The sequence below is a fragment of the Pterocles gutturalis genome, unplaced genomic scaffold (genome assembly GCF_000699245.1).
Source record: "Pterocles gutturalis isolate BGI_N339 unplaced genomic scaffold, ASM69924v1 scaffold7962, whole genome shotgun sequence".
In the NCBI taxonomy this organism is placed as follows: Eukaryota; Metazoa; Chordata; class Aves; order Pterocliformes; family Pteroclidae; genus Pterocles; species Pterocles gutturalis.
This window is the reverse complement of record NW_010107881.1, coordinates 33,812-51,348: the sequence shown is the minus strand read 5'-3', so window position 1 is coordinate 51,348 and position 17,537 is coordinate 33,812. Positions and strand designations below refer to the sequence as shown.

At 40.7% G+C, this 17,537-nt stretch overlaps 1 protein-coding gene across 1 annotated transcript; it reads left to right on the top strand.

Annotated features, from left to right (window-relative positions):
• Window positions 1–28: 28 nt before the first annotated feature.
• Window positions 29–15,699, top strand: FKBP9 (FK506 binding protein 9, 63 kDa). The gene is made up of 10 exons (XM_010072405.1): window positions 29–147; window positions 4,398–4,543; window positions 4,996–5,185; window positions 5,860–6,005; window positions 6,628–6,817; window positions 9,113–9,258; window positions 10,264–10,450; window positions 12,364–12,509; window positions 14,036–14,199; window positions 15,510–15,699. Exons 2-10 carry the CDS (start codon window positions 4,456–4,458, stop codon window positions 15,690–15,692), a joined length of 1,440 nt encoding a protein of 479 aa, XP_010070707.1. The 5' UTR covers window positions 29–147; window positions 4,398–4,455; the 3' UTR covers window positions 15,693–15,699.
• The last annotated feature ends 1,838 nt before the right edge of the window (window positions 15,700–17,537 follow it).

Here is a 17,537-nt window from a genome sequence, read left to right as displayed (position 1 = left end):
CGCAGCCGAGCCCCCCTGGGATGGCGACGATATCCGCGTGGAGAAGCGCTTCGTGCCCGAGAGCTGCCCGCGGGCCGTGCGGCCCGGGGACTTCGTGCGCTACCACTACCTGGGAGCCTTCCCCGACGGGACCCGCTTCGACTCCAGGTCTGGCCTGCCACCGCCCCGGGGCTCGGCTTGCTGCAGCCCCCCGCGGGGTTCGGTTCGTGTGAGGGGGCTCTGTGGGCAGCTGTCCCCACCAGGGTGTGGTGGTGGGCGTTCGGAGATGGTGGCACTGGATGGTGGCCGCGGTTGAGGTTCAGTTCAGGTCCTGCTGCTCTCCTCATTAGTAATCACATTTCTATGAACAATTCTATGTGTAGTTGTGTTTGTTTGTTCAGTGGGACAACAAACTTTTTAAAGCCAGTTACAAATTTCCCATCCTGGGCTGAAATAAAATATAATGTGTCCGGGATTTCAGCTCAGTTATTTTGCCTCTGATTCTCCTGAGGAGCTTTTATTTTCAAAAAAAAGAGTAACTTTTTTGTAAGTGGTTAGAATTATTGCTTCTAAGGATAATCCTGTCTTTTTCACATAGCACAGAAATGTCCTATGTGTATATGTAGGCTTGTAAATCACAGAGGTTTTTAATATTCCTTCATAATATTTCTGATATTTTGATTTCAGTAACTTATGTGTTTAAAACCTTAAGGAGAATTTGGAACACAAGGCAGTAGGTGATGCTAACATAAAAATAAAACAGAGAAGAGGAGCAAGACATAGAGTTGTCCAGTGTAGCAAAAATCCAGCGTGTATAGTAAAACTTATGGGGTGACCAGTTGGAAGTGGGCTAGTGGCGAGGTGGGCAGTGCAGCACGGGTGAGACCGCGGGATGTACAGGCCACCATGGGATGCTGTCTTTCAAACATGAAAGGGCCAAGGGCTGGGGTGTGACTGCTGGGGATGGGGACAAGACCTCTGCGGTGTCAAGGTCCAGTTTGCAGAAGTTTGCATGCTCTGATGGATCCCCACTGCGTTCTTCCAGCTGCTTTTCCCAGGCACTGACCAGGAGCTTTCTGCTCCAAGAGAGAAGACGACCGTAAGGATATTCGGTTAGCCTGGTGAACAGGAGCAGAATATGGTTATTGCAATCTCCCACAGTATTTAGTGATTTCCTGCCGATTTCTTTCTGTACATTTCCTGTGTCTTCTCCAGGCTCAAACTTACTTGAAAGCAGATATTTCTGAATTGTTATCTTTACCAGAAATATAAGAATTATCAGGCTGTGCTAACATATAAATTTTTGGATCAGTTACCCTTGAATAAATGTAACCTCTGTGCAGTGGAGCGTCTGGCCGCTTTCCTGCTGTTGTTTTGGGATCAGGAAGCCTAAATAGTGGGATCAGGAGATTGGGAAGGATGCTGATGCTGCTGACAACTTATTTGTTTTTTCTTGCTTCATTCATTGCCACTGATCAAAGTATTACTCGGAAAGAAAAAGCAAAATGTATTTTCAGTAAGCCTGGTAATCTTCCTTGTGCTCCAAAGAAAATCTACAGCCTGAGGGAAAGAACTGTCTTTCAAAGTGAGCTCAGCTCTTCCTCTGGAGCTGACTGTGCTTCAGAGAACTGGTAGTGCAGCTTCAGCAGCACTTTGGATAAAGTGTGGGATGTGGTAGCTGGAGGTTCAGCTGGCATTGGTGCGGTTTTCAGTGAAAAAGTCCAGCAAGGACAGTGAATTCATTGGCAACTGACAGCCTTGGAAAATAATTCTTAGTTGCAGATGTGAAGACACACAAAGCAAGGCAGCATCCTCACTGCTCATTTTACAAATATGTGACAATTGGAAAACCAGCCATGTGGTCAGAAATGTGTTTCTGATTTCTACAGATACATACAGGAGCTTACTTGTATGCCCAGTTGTACTTGCAAATTTCTGCACTGGGGCAGGGCACCTGGAGGGGCTTCCCATGTGTTGGCTCTGGTTTAATTCCAATTTCCTCGTCATTTGACTCTGAATTATGTGGGGCAGGAACAGGCTGTGCAGAACTGCACAGTGTTTACCTCTTTGAGTCCTCTAAATATCAGTAATTAAATAATAACGATGATGATTCTGTGATTCTATGATAGTCTAATCTAACTTGAGTATTGTGTGGCTGTCTTCATTTCAAAAGTGTGCAAAAAGGTTTATTCAGCTTGTGATTTTTTTCTGGGTGGCAGCTCACCTTAACATCCGTTTTTGTTATTTGCTAACTATGGTCTTTTTTTAAGAGTGGTCTATCATGTTAAGACAATGGAAAATCAGGAGGTTTTTATGTTCTGTAGGTTAATGGAAGAAATATTGTGGAGTGTTTGTCATAAAATCTTTAGTGTTCTTTGCATACAAGTTAAAGATATTCAGTAAATTTATATGAAATTAGCCTATTAGCCCATTTTTCTACCTGTCAGTGTTGCTACCTTTTTTTAATTTTTTTTTAAGTTTATTAAAGTGTTTACCAGTTTACTCAAACAGTGCTATGCAATCCATCTAGAAAATACTTTGGGTGTTGAACTAAGGGCAGTTTTACTTTGTTACTTCTTCGCCTGCTGAAAATGTTCTTGAGGTTTAGAGTTATTTTTCTGTATTATGTCCAAGTAGACAGTAGTAATACAGCTCTTCTTGTTAACAGGCTGCTGACAGTCTCAGTGATCATGGCTGCATCACATAAATTAACTAATGTTTATTTTTTTCTCCATCAGTGTTTCCATTTTTTTTTTCCGTAGCCATAAAATGATTTGCATTTTTAAGTCTGAATGTAATTACCTAGTGATCTGCTGTGAATCCGGTAAATTCCTCTAATACAAACTAATTTTGCTTAGTTTTAAGGAATCAGCCAAGTCAGTCCTGCGAAGCTGCATGATCTGTTCACAGCTTTGTTCAGTTCTCTGCTTAGCATCAGTGTTTTCTTAATTGTAGGTTTATTTTTGGCAAAAAAAAGCTCTTCTGTTTTAAGTCCATCCTAGATGCATTGCCAAGCTATGTCAGTCGCTACAAAATACCACTTATTGGGGTTTCTTAGAACCTATTATGTTATTAGTTTTAACATCTTAATTATGGGTTTGTGTGTGTATAGTGGAATTTGTCAGGAGCTAATTTAAATTTTTTCCATCCTTGCCTGGGAGTAGGAATATTTGTGCAACAGAAAGTGAATGCTCTGTGTAGAGGGTTGTCTATTTCAGGGGAAATGTTTGCCAGAAAAAAAAAAAGATGAAGCAAACAGAGAGATCACTCAGTAAAATATTTGAGGGATTCAAGGCTCTGGGACCATTAGGAGGTTCAGTGTTGTGGAAGTGATGTGCTTAGGCTTTGAAGGAAAGTTTGACATCATTTCCCTAGCGATATCTAACTACTGGCTACTTTCCAGAATATTTTAGCAGGCAAAGAGGCACAAGCCTTTTTTTTCTTTTTTTTTTAATTATTTTTTTCCAGTGGTGCCTTTTATCTGGGGAAAAAAAATAGTCCTTTAAATTATAAAAGGAATTTGAGAAGCTTAAAAATGGGCACGGAAGCTTTTCAAATGCTTCCTGCCATATGTTTATACATCACTTAAAAAAATTTAAATAACAGCAGTAATTCAGGCACAGCAGAGTGGGGTCATTGTGTGGGTTTGAGGTGGTCAAAGTACCCCGGTAAGCTAATGTTAGTGTTCTGCTCTGGTAACACTGCTGCTCTCTGTGGAAAACTTTATTATCATTTAAGTACAATTTCTTTTACCTTTCAAATGTATGTGTATTATCACAGTGGACGATCATTTAGCTAGCTATTCTTGATCTGGCAAACTTGCTGTTTAAGGTACATCTCTATTTTTTGCTATTTAGATCTAAATGACCGGAGAGCTGTGAATCGTGGGGAAGAAAACAAGTAACCAGCTGGAGGAAGTATATAACCAATTGGCAAATCTCACAGCTGTTACTCAAAAAGTATTTTCCCTTTCTTCTTTTCCCCCAGAGAATCCCCAACCATGATGTCTCACATCATAAAGCTTATTGATCTCGTATAATATTTTTGTGGTGTTACTCACCAAAATCAATACGCTGAGATCCTGCTGCGGGAGCAGTCATCCTTTCATATCTTGTAATAATGTTTAATTTTTCTTTCTCATCTATAATTTTCCAGTGCTCCTTATTGTAACTGTGTAAATTAGCCCTTTGTAGTTATGGGCTTCAGGTATACAGTGCTTGCTGCTATAGAGGATGAGCAGTGAACAGAAGGAGAGCTGGGTTCTAGTCTCAGAATCATTTGGGTTTGCCCCTTCTTCTCTTAGCAGCTGTCTCAGGACAAAGTTATGCTAAGATGAGGTAACGTTTAAACTCTCAAAAAAATAGTGGACTGGAGGGTAAATGAACCCCTAACATTTTTGCCTGCTTTTCTCCCTTTAGCTATGACAGGGGATCCACATTCAACGTATTTGTGGGAAAAGGTCAGCTTATTGCTGGGATGGACAAAGCTCTGGTCGGCATGTGCGTGAACGAGCGGCGGTTCGTGAAAATTCCCCCCAAGCTTGCCTATGGAAGTGAAGGCGTCTGTAAGTACGGCACCTGGCCAGCGAATAGCTGGTTGTGCAAGTGATTCAGCAGAGCAGATAGAAAATGGGATCACAGAAGAAAAGGGTAGAAATTACAAGCAGTTAATTTTCACAGAGGTTCTTCCCTGCTCAGGGGTGTTTGTTAAGCCTGTAGCCTGGCTAATCTCTCCAGGCTCCCTCTGCATGTGGAAGGAAGAGCCACTGACCTTCCGCAAAGGAACCTTGCTGCTAAAGTTAGCTGTTTGTACCTTCCTTGCTGTTCAATAGTTATGGTGTTTTGGCATTCCTAAGTAGCTCCAAGAGTGACAAGGGGCTAGGGGGATATTAAGCATAACAAGGATTAAGGTGTCCCTTATGTGTTTTTTTTAGGAAATGCGTGGATTGGTCCCCTTTTCGCTGATGCTCTGTAGAAAAAGGGAAATAAAACTGGTTGTGTTGTTTTGCTTTTGCAGCTGGTGTGATACCCCCCAACTCTGTGCTCCATTTTGATGTGCTCCTCGTTGACCTTTGGAATTCAGAGGACGAAGTGCAGGTTCAGACTTACTTCAAACCTGAGAAGTGTCCTCGGACAGTCCAGGTGTCTGACTTTGTACGATACCATTACAATGGAACGTTCTTAGATGGGACCCTGTTTGATTCAAGGTATGCAGCTGGGATGTGTGTCTTTGTGTATTTCAGTAGGTATCCGATGTCACTTAAAACCATCACTTACTCCCCCTTCAGTGGTATAACAATTAATGCCAATTGCCCGGAAACATAAGAAATGAAAGCTAGCATCGTGTCACAGTCAGTAATTTATTCAGGGATTATGGGACAGCAGTACTGACTCAAACCAATACAACAGTACATTATTTCTGCATGGGCATTACCAGCCCAGATCCATCCCCCTTTTTTTTTTGGTTTTAAATTCCATTCCCTGTATCTATATGACTATTTGTAACTCTTCAAGTTAGATACAAACTTTATAAACTAAGCAGAATGCATAATGAATTTGAGCTGCTAACACTCCCACACTGAGATTTTAAATTTACAGCGTGTGTGCTTTATTAAAATTTGGTGGAAAATTATGCTTTAATAACAGCTTATGCTTGCGAGCCAGTTCTCAAAACCTGTTTGGTTCCTGAAGTAGCTAAGCCCTCTGGACAACACTACTCGGCCAGGCCTCGGTAAATCAAGGAGCAGTACTTTTTAAGCAGCAAGTTGTGAGTTATACTGTGCATAGCATGTGGCTCTTGAGAATTAGTATTGTTCTTTCCTGTGGCTGTCTGGCATTTGGTTGTGGGTTTTTTTTTTAATTATTTTTTTTTAATTCTTAGCCATAATCGGATGCGAACTTACGACACCTATGTGGGAATTGGATGGCTGATTCCTGGTATGGACCAGGGTCTCTTGGGAATGTGCGTAGGAGAGAAGCGCATTATCACAATACCACCTTTCCTGGCATATGGAGAAGAAGGAGATGGTAAAAGTTTGGTGTTTTTTTTTGTTTGTTTGTTTTTTTTTTTTAAAGACAAGTCATCCATATTTTAAAACAACCTTTGTGTATTTTAAATTCATGGGCAGCATTATTACCCATTTCAGATGGAACAAAGTGATGGAGAGTTTCAAAATGTATTATGTACAGGATTGGACTGATTAACAAGTATAAGATTTTTTAAAAAAATTAAACAGTAAGTTGCTTAGCAGACATATTGATAATACAATTGTAATCTTTGTATACTGAAATTTTATTTCATTCAGAGAATATAATCTGTGATTAATATCTAGTGGCTCCAAAAACTGGAAGTCAGGTGACTGCATAATTCTTTCAGTGACCGCCACAGAGAGAAAAAAACTTTGAAAAAGAAAAATGTATTTTTAGTTCCAATTTTGTTGGTGTTTTTTTGCAACTGAGTTGGAGAATTAAGTGACAAACCCACGTATGGAACAAAAATGACTGACTAGAAGCAGATTATGCTAATTTGTTTTGGGAGGGAAGGTGCCTGATATTTGGCAGATGGTTACTTTTCTTCAACAGGCATGTTTGAGCTCCTTCTAAAACACCTGCTATTTCTTAACAATTTTCTGCTCTAACACTTCTGTAGGTAAGGACATCCCTGGTCAAGCTTCCCTCGTCTTTGATGTGGTTTTGCTAGATCTCCATAACCCCAAAGATGGTATTACTATTGAGAACCAGCATGTGCCTGAATCTTGCGAGCGGAGAAGCCAGACAGGAGACTTTCTCCGGTACCATTACAACGGCACACTTTTGGATGGCACATTGTTTGATTCCAGGTACCCAAACAGTTCAGATCCCATTTCCAGTTTGACTCCTTCGTCTTTTCCATAATAGTCCCGAATACAATTCTTTGCTTTTCCTTCCTTTTTGAAATGTTTGAGTGGAGTTGGAGTCCTCTCTTCAAAAACTCATAGAAAACGTATGGGAACAAAGACAAGCACCTATTTTGGGTTATGACAGGGTCGCAGACGCCATCTAGGGGTGGCGATCCACCCGGTGAAGCCGTGTATGCTTCAGCAACACAGGCTTGGAGACTCTCTGCCCCTTAGAGTTTATCTGCTAAATAGGTAATACTACTGAAGAGGGAGAAAATAAATATGATTCCCATTTTATGTCCTGAGAATTGTGAGCCAGTGTGCTAGTGGCTTGTTTGAGGTTAATCTCAAGACAGTCTTTCCATTTGTACTTGTAAACTGCATTGTGGAGGCTGATGTCTTTCAAGACTGAATTCAGCAGAAGGTTTTCTGTGATAAAGGAAGAGGGATTGCTGTCATGTCAGATTGAAAGCTCTCTGGGCACATGAGCCTCATGTACAGAATTATATGATGAATAATACCCTTGTAGCTTTCTGTCACTTTTGTTTGCCCTTCAATAAGCAGTACTTTACTTTCCCACTCCAGCTTTCAGAACAGCTGGCACAAGGAGCTGAAAATGAGCCACTGTAAAATGTTTTGTGAAATAAACTCGTGAAATAATGTTTAGTGCTACTACAGCTGCTGCAAGCCGAAGATCAGGATCAGTTTGCAAACATAAGCTGTGTAACATTCCATGTGTGCTACTTCCCATGAGGAGGAGTCAGGGAATTGTATCTCATACAATGGATTGAGGTGTGGTAAGGTTCAGAACCAGCCTTGACCTCCCCATTCAGCTGCCCAGCTGGGTGGGAGGACAGAAAGCAGGAGACCTGTATCAGCAGCCATCATTGTAGATGTTAATTTACAGCTCATGAACACTTTTAAGTTAGGAACTTAAAGCTTATCCAGAGTGCATCTACCTGGAATCTCTTTTTTGAGGCTGGAATGAGCATTGTCTGTAGTAATTAAAACTGTTTTTGAAAAGGGCTGTAGTATTTCTATTAGGGTTGTTGTCAATAAATAGTAACAAATACTTTGCAGACAGCAGCCTTTAAATCATACTAAAGCGCTGACAGTTGTTAGAGGGCTTATTCATGAGTGTGTCGTATCCTGGCTTCCTGCAGAATTTACAAGAAAGGCCAATATCTAACAAGTATCTGTGAGGAAATAGAGCAGCTAACGATAGTTATTGGAAGCCTTGGAGTTGGCTGTGAAAAAATTCCTCACTTGTACTGGGAGCATGCTAAAAGCACTGTGAGTGGATGGGGTCAAGAGCTCTAATAATGTTTTCCTTCATTTTTTTCCCTCTGCAATATTCACTTACAGAACTGCCCCTGGGCAGCTCAGCCAGGCCTGTCTGGGTTTAGAGCAGTTGAATAACCCTCAGAATTACACCATGCTCTGTACTGGTCTTGTTCTTGCCCAGAGTTACTTCCTTAAGATGAATTAAAACCTTTCTGCCTTCCCTTCCTTGGGTTGTGCCTTCATGTAGCATGCTTTGCAGAAAGGCAGAAGACAGACACATCCCTTTGATAAACATCATTTGTTGTTGTAGGCTTGTTTTATTCTGTCATTAGGTATTGAAGCAGATCCTTCAACCTACGTATAAGTGATTGGCATAGTTTGGAAGGGAGGGATAGTACTGATCCTTTTTTGTTGTCATGAGTCATTTTAATGCTGTGCATCCAAGAATTTATTTATCCCACCTCCTGCTTGTGGCAGTTGAACTACATAGCTGTAGTTGCAAAATGGGATAGTCTGAAGGGTGGCTCATGAAAATAAACGTAAACTATTCTCTAGTTGATAAACACTTACTGAACTAGAATTGGGGCAGAGAAAAAATTTAAAGGTGAAAACTGATTTTTTTTTCAGTTACTTATCAAAACATGTTTTCTGTTTAGTCTAAAGATAAATAAATAAAATAAAAATTTTAAAAAAGTTGAGATTTTCTTTCAAGAGATAGTAGAAATGTATTTGCAAAGAAGCTGTTCCCTAGCCAGGGTTCCAGTACTGGTTAATTACGCACACATTGCTGACTGATGAAACTTGGTGGCCTAGAGTCCCTGAATGTGGTGATTGCATTGTGCCCCTCTGGTGCTAGTTAATGACCACATGCTCGACTTTAATTGGTTTAAGGATTGTGTTGCTGCCCTGTTGCAAGATTCTGTGTTTTCTCGAGTACGCCTGACACTGATAAAATGCAAATATTTTCCATAGCTATTCACGAAATCGTACGTATGACACCTATATCGGGAAAGGTTATGTGATTGCTGGGATGGATGAAGGTTTGCTAGGTGTATGCACTGGTGAAAAAAGAAGAATAATAATCCCTCCTCATCTTGGATATGGAGAAGAAGGAAGAGGTGAGCTTGACTTTTTATTCAAGTCTTCTTTAATTAATGTTTCCTTTCTTGTTTAGTGTATCTGTGTGTAGTTCAATTTTTTTTTGCATTTGAAAGGCTCATGAATTCATTCATTATTTTGTGGGCATGCAACTGACAGGATTACACCCAGAATTTGCAAAATTATTTTAATTAGCTAAGGAGGCAGGACAGTAAGTCTCTCAGGTAATTGGTGACCTGAAATTATTTGCATAATTAGTGTTTCAGGCAGACTGGTACTTGATGACCTGGACTCATTTGGATAATCAGTGTTTCAGACAGGCTGGTACTTGGATGCCAGGAGCTCTGCAGCATGAGATCTTCCTTCCTGTGTGTCTTAACAAGCTCTGTAGGCTAAAGGAATTCATCGTGTTATGTTTTCTTCCCCATTCCTGCCACATCCACTCCTTAGCCTCCTCTGTAAACAGTGGATGCATGTAACAGTAAAACATCTGTGTATGTATAAGATATAGTTAAAATTCTTTTGGGAAAACTTACTACTGCCTACAAAGATTGCTGTGGGAGGTTGAATACGATAACCCTTCTAGCTGGTCACAGTTTTATGGCTGATGTTTCAAAAGGTACCTCATGGGACGTTATTTGGAAAAACTGACTTAGAAGAAAAGCCTCTCTTCTGGGATTGCAAATTCTGTGCTGTTGATTTGAGAATTAGACTCCTCTAACAACAAAAGGCACTCCTGGGTCTAGATATATCTGTCAGTCCTGGTAATGCGATTGCGTGTGTTCCTTGAAGGGGGGGAGGGGGGACAGAAGAATTTGCTTGCTGTCAGGACATTTTAAGGAAATGTAATCTTTTAGACATAATGTCATTCCTTGAAGCATGAGAAGTCCTATGAGAATTTTGATGATCAATAATTAGTTGGTACATGGAACACAAGTCAGTCATATAAGATGGTCACAGGATATGGAATGATGGAAATTGGGTACCATTTCTTTCTCTAATTGCCTAATTTGCTTCCTATTCAGGAAAGATTCCAGGATCTGCCGTGCTGGTCTTTGACATCCACGTGGTTGACTTCCATAACCCCTCCGATTCGGTCAGCATTACTGTTAACTACAAACCTTCCAACTGCACTGTGCTGAGTAAGAAGGGAGATTACTTGAAGTATCACTACAATGCTTCGCTCCTGGATGGCACTTTGCTAGACTCAACGTAAGTATGGCACCTGATAAAGAAAATGTCCCTAGCAGCTGTGAAAGCAGAATGAATTGCCTGTAAAGTGGGCTGGTGAGGAATAAGGAATTTTTAAGTGAAAAATTGAGCATTTATGTAGAATGTATTTTTGTTGTTATGTCTGCATGCCTTAGATATATATAGGAGGAGGAAAAGAAGACAATCTATCATGGCATAATGAGAGAACTGTGAACAAAGAGGATGTAGAAGAACAGAACCACTACAGGTGGCTTGATGAAACAGGTTGTCTCCACGGCCATCTGTTGAAGTGGGTTGACAGTCCAGGTGTCTGGGCCAGTCGTACTAGAACGACACAGGGTTCGGCATAAACGAACTGTCCAAGGCTGTTCTGGGGTAGGATTTGCACTCTGTGATGGCTCGGTGTTCCTGAGAGATCTGGTAGAGATACTTGGTGTATTCTTGCTAAAGCTAGCTTGATTTTTAGTAAATGGTGTTTTATAGGAAAGGTGTTTTATCATAAATGATCCCTGTCATGTCTGTACCACACATGGGTGCTAGTTTTCCTGCGTTGCAGTGTTGTGGTAAGTGTCAGCATGGAGAAACTATCAGAGGGCTTGATCGTAACTGTGATTATAATGGTCCTCTTCCTCCTTCCTGTTGACAGTAGGGTTATGAGGGAAGCAGATGTTGCTCCCATCTGTCTCATACAGAACAAAAATAATCCCATAGCACTCTGCTGCAGCTACAAGAATACTTCTGCTAGCTTTTTTTCTGCCTTCATCCTTTGGATAGTGCAAGTCATCTAAACAATATTTTATTTTTGGAAAGTTGGGAGAAGCTATTTTTAAACAGGGTGTAATTAACACAGGAAGCAGCTCATAGTTTTCCTGGTGTATGCAATAGCTTGTGGAGCTGAAAAGCTGGCTTACACTGGAGCACATGATGTGATGCTGTAGGCAAATATGTATGCAAGTAATGTATTCGGCTTCAAAAACATGTTTTGTATGGCAGGGATTCTCAGTTCCCGTTTTGTAGCAGGAACCAAGGGATGTTGAGACAGTCCTACTTTAAGCAGTTTATAGAGAATCAAAAGATCATGAATCTTGTGCTCCTTAATTTTCAGGCTGACCTTTTAGCCACTAAATTGTTCCCTTTCCGCATAATACTCTGTTGTACAAGCATGTTCTCCCACAGTACAGCCAAGCCAAATAACCAAAGAAGGGAGACTGACAGAAGGAAGGGTTCTGCTGTTGTGACATGTACTAGGTGAAAAGTCTTAACACTGCATGTTCTGCTTTTGTAATCGCAATACGTGCTTAACTTCTGGCGTTTTAACTCATGATAGTTTCTAATGTTAGAAATGAGCCACCAGCAGCAAGGTATAATTCAAGATATAATATGGTTAAATACCAGCAGAAGTAGTATGCTTCCAAGCTGTCTCGGTTGAGTGACCACTACATTCTAGTGACTGATTTCATTAAAGGGATGGCTGATCCCTGTGAGTGCACCCAGATCCTTAGAGGTTGGTAGTTCTGGGACAAATGTACATCTGGAATTTTTACAGCTGCTGAGAAGTCCAACTTCATGACCTAAAAACATGTGAAAGGCAAAAAAGCCCTTACTTCGAGATAAAATACTTTGGGGGTTTAATTGGCAGGATTAATGATTATAATTAGGTTTCAATCAAGAAGTCTATAATTCTAGTGCCAGAGGACTTGTCACAGTAGGGACACTTCTGTTTGGTGTTGGCTGTATCTTGCTACCTTGAAAACAGCTCCAGGTAACTGCTTGGTAAAACAGAGCATGAAGGTAATTTTTGGCAATGACAGGACGCTTAAGTGGAAACTGCTATTTCAGTGGTAATTTTGAACAACAGAAATTCTCTATTGTATGGTGATGTTTCTTTAATTTTTCTTCCCTTTCCTCTCCAGGCACAGCCTTGGCAAGACCTACAACATAGTTCTGGGATCTGGACAGGTAGTGGTGGGGATGGACATGGGTCTTCAAGACATGTGTGTCGGGGAACGACGAAGAGTTGTTATTCCACCGCATCTTGGTTATGGAGAAGAAGGAGTTGGTAAGTGCACATCCACTTAGCATCTCTTGAGTAACTGAAACACAAGCATGTGTGTTTTGCTACTTGCATTAGGACATGAGGTATCTCTTAGCTGCTTGAATGGGATGTTTTTAGACATTTTTCATTTCATTATTTCAGACAGCCCCTGATTCCCCAATGAAATGAATATACTGTCTGCATTGTATTTTAAGTCATACTGTTGCTGTGGCCAATATAAAGACCATCCCAGTATAAAAGGGAACACACGCCACCCAGTAACGTTGCTGTGTGAAAACAGAACACTCTGGGCACTCTGGTGTTGCAGAGGGATGTAGACACTGTTGCTGTGATAGGGAGTCAGGTATGCATGCTGGGACACGTGATGTTATTCAGGAAACAAAGCTGCAGGGGACTGCTCAGCACCAATGTGTTAGCAAATTCAAAGAAAACTCAAAATTCAGAAACTGCATAAACTGAATGTAAGGTGTGAAACGGTGTGTAAGTGCTGTTGAAACCCCCGCAATAACACATTTAAGGCAGTTTGCTCTGTTTGATAAGCATTGAGGCTTATCAATTTTAATGTCAGGGACAACAATATTAAAAGGAACAACACAGAACTGACAAGAACTCTCCTATTCCAGTGTGTGTGGTTGTTACTGGTCTTCCGAATTAAAATTGGGGGAAAGGAGTCTATCAGTAGATCGCCAAGATCAACAAACCCTGGTTTATATGGCAACGGTTGTGGAAGTTGCTGTGTTCTTTGTGTACCTCCAGATCAGTTTGTGTTTTATAAAGACTGTCAAGCATCACGTGTCAAGCTTAATGGAGAACTGAGATAAGAGATAAAGAAGCATTTTCACTTGCACCTGGCTTCCACAAAAATTAGGAATGAAAAATTATGAGTAGTACAAATACATAACATTTTATACTATTATATATAGTTTCATAGTTATATATAATAAATAAAAAATTTCCTCATAAAATAAAAAAAAATCTTCTGTGTTAATGTTCTAAACATACCTGTCATAGGTATTTGCCATCGTGCAAGTTACGTTCAATACACACAGTCTGAAACATTGCATGATTGTTAGTGTTTTCATATATACCCAGATATCTGAAGAGATTGCTTGTTTGCTACTGGACAGAAGTTAGAGGTGACCTCAATTTTCCTTTCCAAGGAGAAATTAAACTCCTTCTATGGTTTCATGGAGGTGCTATCCCAAGCTGTTGCAATGCTGTTGAGTCTGTCAGTAGCAGCTTGATACACAGTGTATCGGTGAGATAGAAGAAAAAATGATTAATTTCTGCCGTTTCACCTTTATCAGTAAAAAAAAAAGGATGCAGTTTTATTATGAAAGCTTCCTTTATGTTTTGATCACCTCTGCTGAAGTGAACAGGAAGATTTGGTGGGCTTGGGGTTGTGGGGCTTGAGAATCACAGTAGAGAACCTGTTGGAGCAGGAAGAGAAATTTAATTATGGGTTAAAAGGAAATCACTCCTTAATGTAAGTGATGATAAACACTCCTCTTTGCCCTTTGTTGTGACAGAAGGAGAAGTGCCTGGTAGTGCTGTGTTAGTTTTTGACATCGAACTTCTGGAACTGGTGTCTGGCTTGCCTGAAGGGTACATGTTTGTATGGAATGGGGAAGTCTCTCCCAATCTTTTTGAAGAAATAGACCAGAATCACGATGGAGAGGTTCTTTTGGAGGAGGTAAGCTGAGGCAACGAAAACACTTGCAGTGGTTTTCTTTCACCGCCATCATCAAGGTACTTGGATGTTGAAGAATGGGGACTTCTCACCTAGTGTTTGTTGTCAAGTGCACAGGAAGGCAGCGTGTCAGTTAAAACATGATTGTTTGGCTTTAGAGATAGAACCAAAAGGAAAAAAGAAATATATGAATGGCCGTACTACTTCAGACCATTTACTATTGTGGTCTCCTTGTCAGAGGCAGAGTTAGTATTCAGCGATCCTTTGCAGTATCGGCCTTCACAGTGTTAATTGGAGGTTTATGGTGAATCCTTGAGCCAAAGCTGAGCCTGCAGCAGGACACCCAGGAACTGTGTAATGACTTTTAGAGCATGGCAGCGCCTGCAGCTGCCCTTCCCCGGGTGAATTGTGTGCTGGGTGAACACATCCTGCATTTTCTTCTTCTGCATTTTCTCTTAACTGAGGAGTTCTGTTTTTTATTCTCTACTTCAGTCGTCTTTGTTGTCTTTCTCTATCATTCTGTTTTCTGTCCTTCCTTGCTGGAGCAGTGCTGCCTGCAGCTCTGAGGGTGCGGGCTGTGGACCTACGGAATAGCATGAGATGCGTTTCAGCACTTTAACAAACAAATCGGGTAAAATTCCAGTCTTGTTTGCCCTCTTCCTAACACTCTCTTCCACTTCTTTGTTTTCCTTCTTTCTCCATCTTCTTTCTTATGTTTACCTCCACTTCTGTCCTTGCAGAGAAGAGAAGAGCTTTTATCAGTCCAGAGGGTGAGTGAGGTGGGATGTGACTGCTGATATGTGACTGTTGATCCTTCGGGTCACCTAGCAAGGAGGAGAAGGAGAAGCTGGGGACGTAGGAGAGGATGCTTGTAAATGAATGTCAGGAATAGCTCTCATTGCTGAAGCTTATTTAACAGGTAGCACCGGAGATAATAATATTTGGAGAAATTGTGTTTAGTTGTGGAGTTTCTGGTTTTGGCAACCCAGCAGTGTGACTTCTGTCAGTTGTCCTCTAATCACCTGTAATAACTTCATCATATGTATAAGGAAAAGGATTTTTAGGGGAAAGTAACCTTGTAACCTTGCAACCTTTATTTATTCCTATTTTTAACCTCATGAGTCTGTCCTAATTAGTCCAATTTAGGTTGCAAGCTTTATAGTGTAGTAACAGTGTACTTGTACATACACTTAATAATAAGCTGTAAAATGCTAAATAGTCAGCCACAAATAAATGCTACTTTTGTAAATATTCTTCAGTTTTAAATGCCTGATTCATTGTGAGCTGCTTTCTCCTTCTTTCCCTCCACCTAGTTTTCAGAGTACATTCGAGCTCAAGTCGATTCTGGTAAAGGAAAACTAGCTCCTGGTTTTGATTTTGAAAAGATTGTTAAAAATATGTTCACCAATCAAGACCGGGATGGAAATAGTAAAGTTACCGCTGAAGAATTCAAGTTGAAAGACCAGGAGGCTAAAGAGGAGCACGATGAACTGTAAAGCTAAGAAAAAAAGAAGAGTCCTAAGCTGATCTGCTGTTGGAACGCGTGTACTGGAAGAGGTTTTGGGAAGCATGTTTCTGAAAGGTGAGCACTCAGCTGGGTAGCCTGTGCCTGCACGCTGGCAGGCTGTTAACGTAGGAAGAGATTTGCAGTTGGAATTGTTGGGTATATTTAAAAAAAGTGTTAAGTGCCTCAAGATGGATGTATAAATGGATAAAGAGTGTACTGCCGTAGGTGGTGTCGTGGACCATGTGGTCTCTTTTTATGCTAAAGATTAGAAGATGTCATTGAACAGTCACTTGGATGGATGGATGGATGGTAGGGAGAAAACTTACCGAGTGCTTTTAAAAGAGTTTTAGAAAACCTTCTTTATCCAAAATATTTCTGCAGGAGAACCAGAAGATAATCCCCATTAAAGTAACCTGTAAAAATTATCAGACACTGAGACTAGTTCCTTTCAGAAGGCGTGAGCACGCTTTCCAGTATTTGGACAAAATTGTATGACATTTCCCAGCAGGACCTCCCGTCTGTAAGTTGCAGAACATGCAAATGATAGCCATGCCCTTGCAAAAATTTCCATAAGCTGTGAATTAAACTAAACAGGCTAGAATTGTAACTGTGTACGTGTTGGGTTTTTACCTTACAAAATAAAAGTTTGCTACCATCTGTATTGTGTTTAATTAATAACCTTGACTCTTCTTCCTGGCCTGTTGAAACAGTGTCCTGATCAGCGATTCCCAAACCTTTCTAGTTGCGACCTTATTTATAGCTTTTTTAGACCTTAAGTATTAGTATTAGGGGTCCAAATACTGTCATAAATGCTGGATACAATTAATTTTGTGTTGGGCTTCTGCCTCCTATTTTGGGAATTGTTAGACTGAGGAGTAAGTACTTAGAGCTTACACAGCAGAGCAGTCTGGCATGGCGAACAAACAAAAAGACAGTGATAGAATCAAGAAATAGACCCGGCAGTTCATGCCTGCAAACGTTCTGGCCTGTCCCTCAGTACGAAACTGGGCCTGGGAGTGCTGTTCAGATGATAGGAACTCTTGAGACAGTCACCCATTAGATCTAGAAATACAGCAAGCTGTTTAATAGAAAATACACTACACAGACGTATTTTTCTGGGAGGCCGTATGATTCCCCCCTCAGTACACGACATGTAAAGAGCACAAATATGTATAGTGTGACACTGTCAGAGACAAGTAGAAGGGGAGTTGTGTTTCCATTATATGCTTTGTGTCTCCTTTCTTGCTTTTCTTGATCTGTACATGTGGGTTTTAAGCTCCCTGAGATGCTCTTTTTAAAAACATTTTTTTCAATTGGATGAAAACATTTTGTATTGGGTTTTAATACAGTTGTTATAAAAAATGCGGTGAAATTTTTTTTTTAGTTTGATACCATTTACTGTTGGATAACTGATCTTTTTGTTAAATAAAATGTTGATCAACTGTTGAAGTTTATTTCTTTTTCTGGCATTTTGATGGGTGGGAAATCTGAATAGAAGCAAATCTGAATAGAAGCAAGTGCCCTTTGTGCAGCCCTGTTCTTACACACAAAGCAGCTTTACCCCAAGTAGGCTCAATAGTGCTACTGGTCTTTAGGAAAAATATTTTAAATTAGGATTATTTGATTCAAAATGATTGAGAATAATAAACAATGAAAGATTTTCATAGAATCATAGAATGGCCTGGGTTGAAAAGGACCTTAAAGATCATCTAGTTTCAACCCCCCTGCTGTGGGCAGGGTTGCCAACCCCTGGAGCAGGCTGCCCAGGGCCCCATCCAGCCTGGCCTTGAACACCTCCAGGGATGGGGCATCCACAGCTTCTCTGGGCAACCTG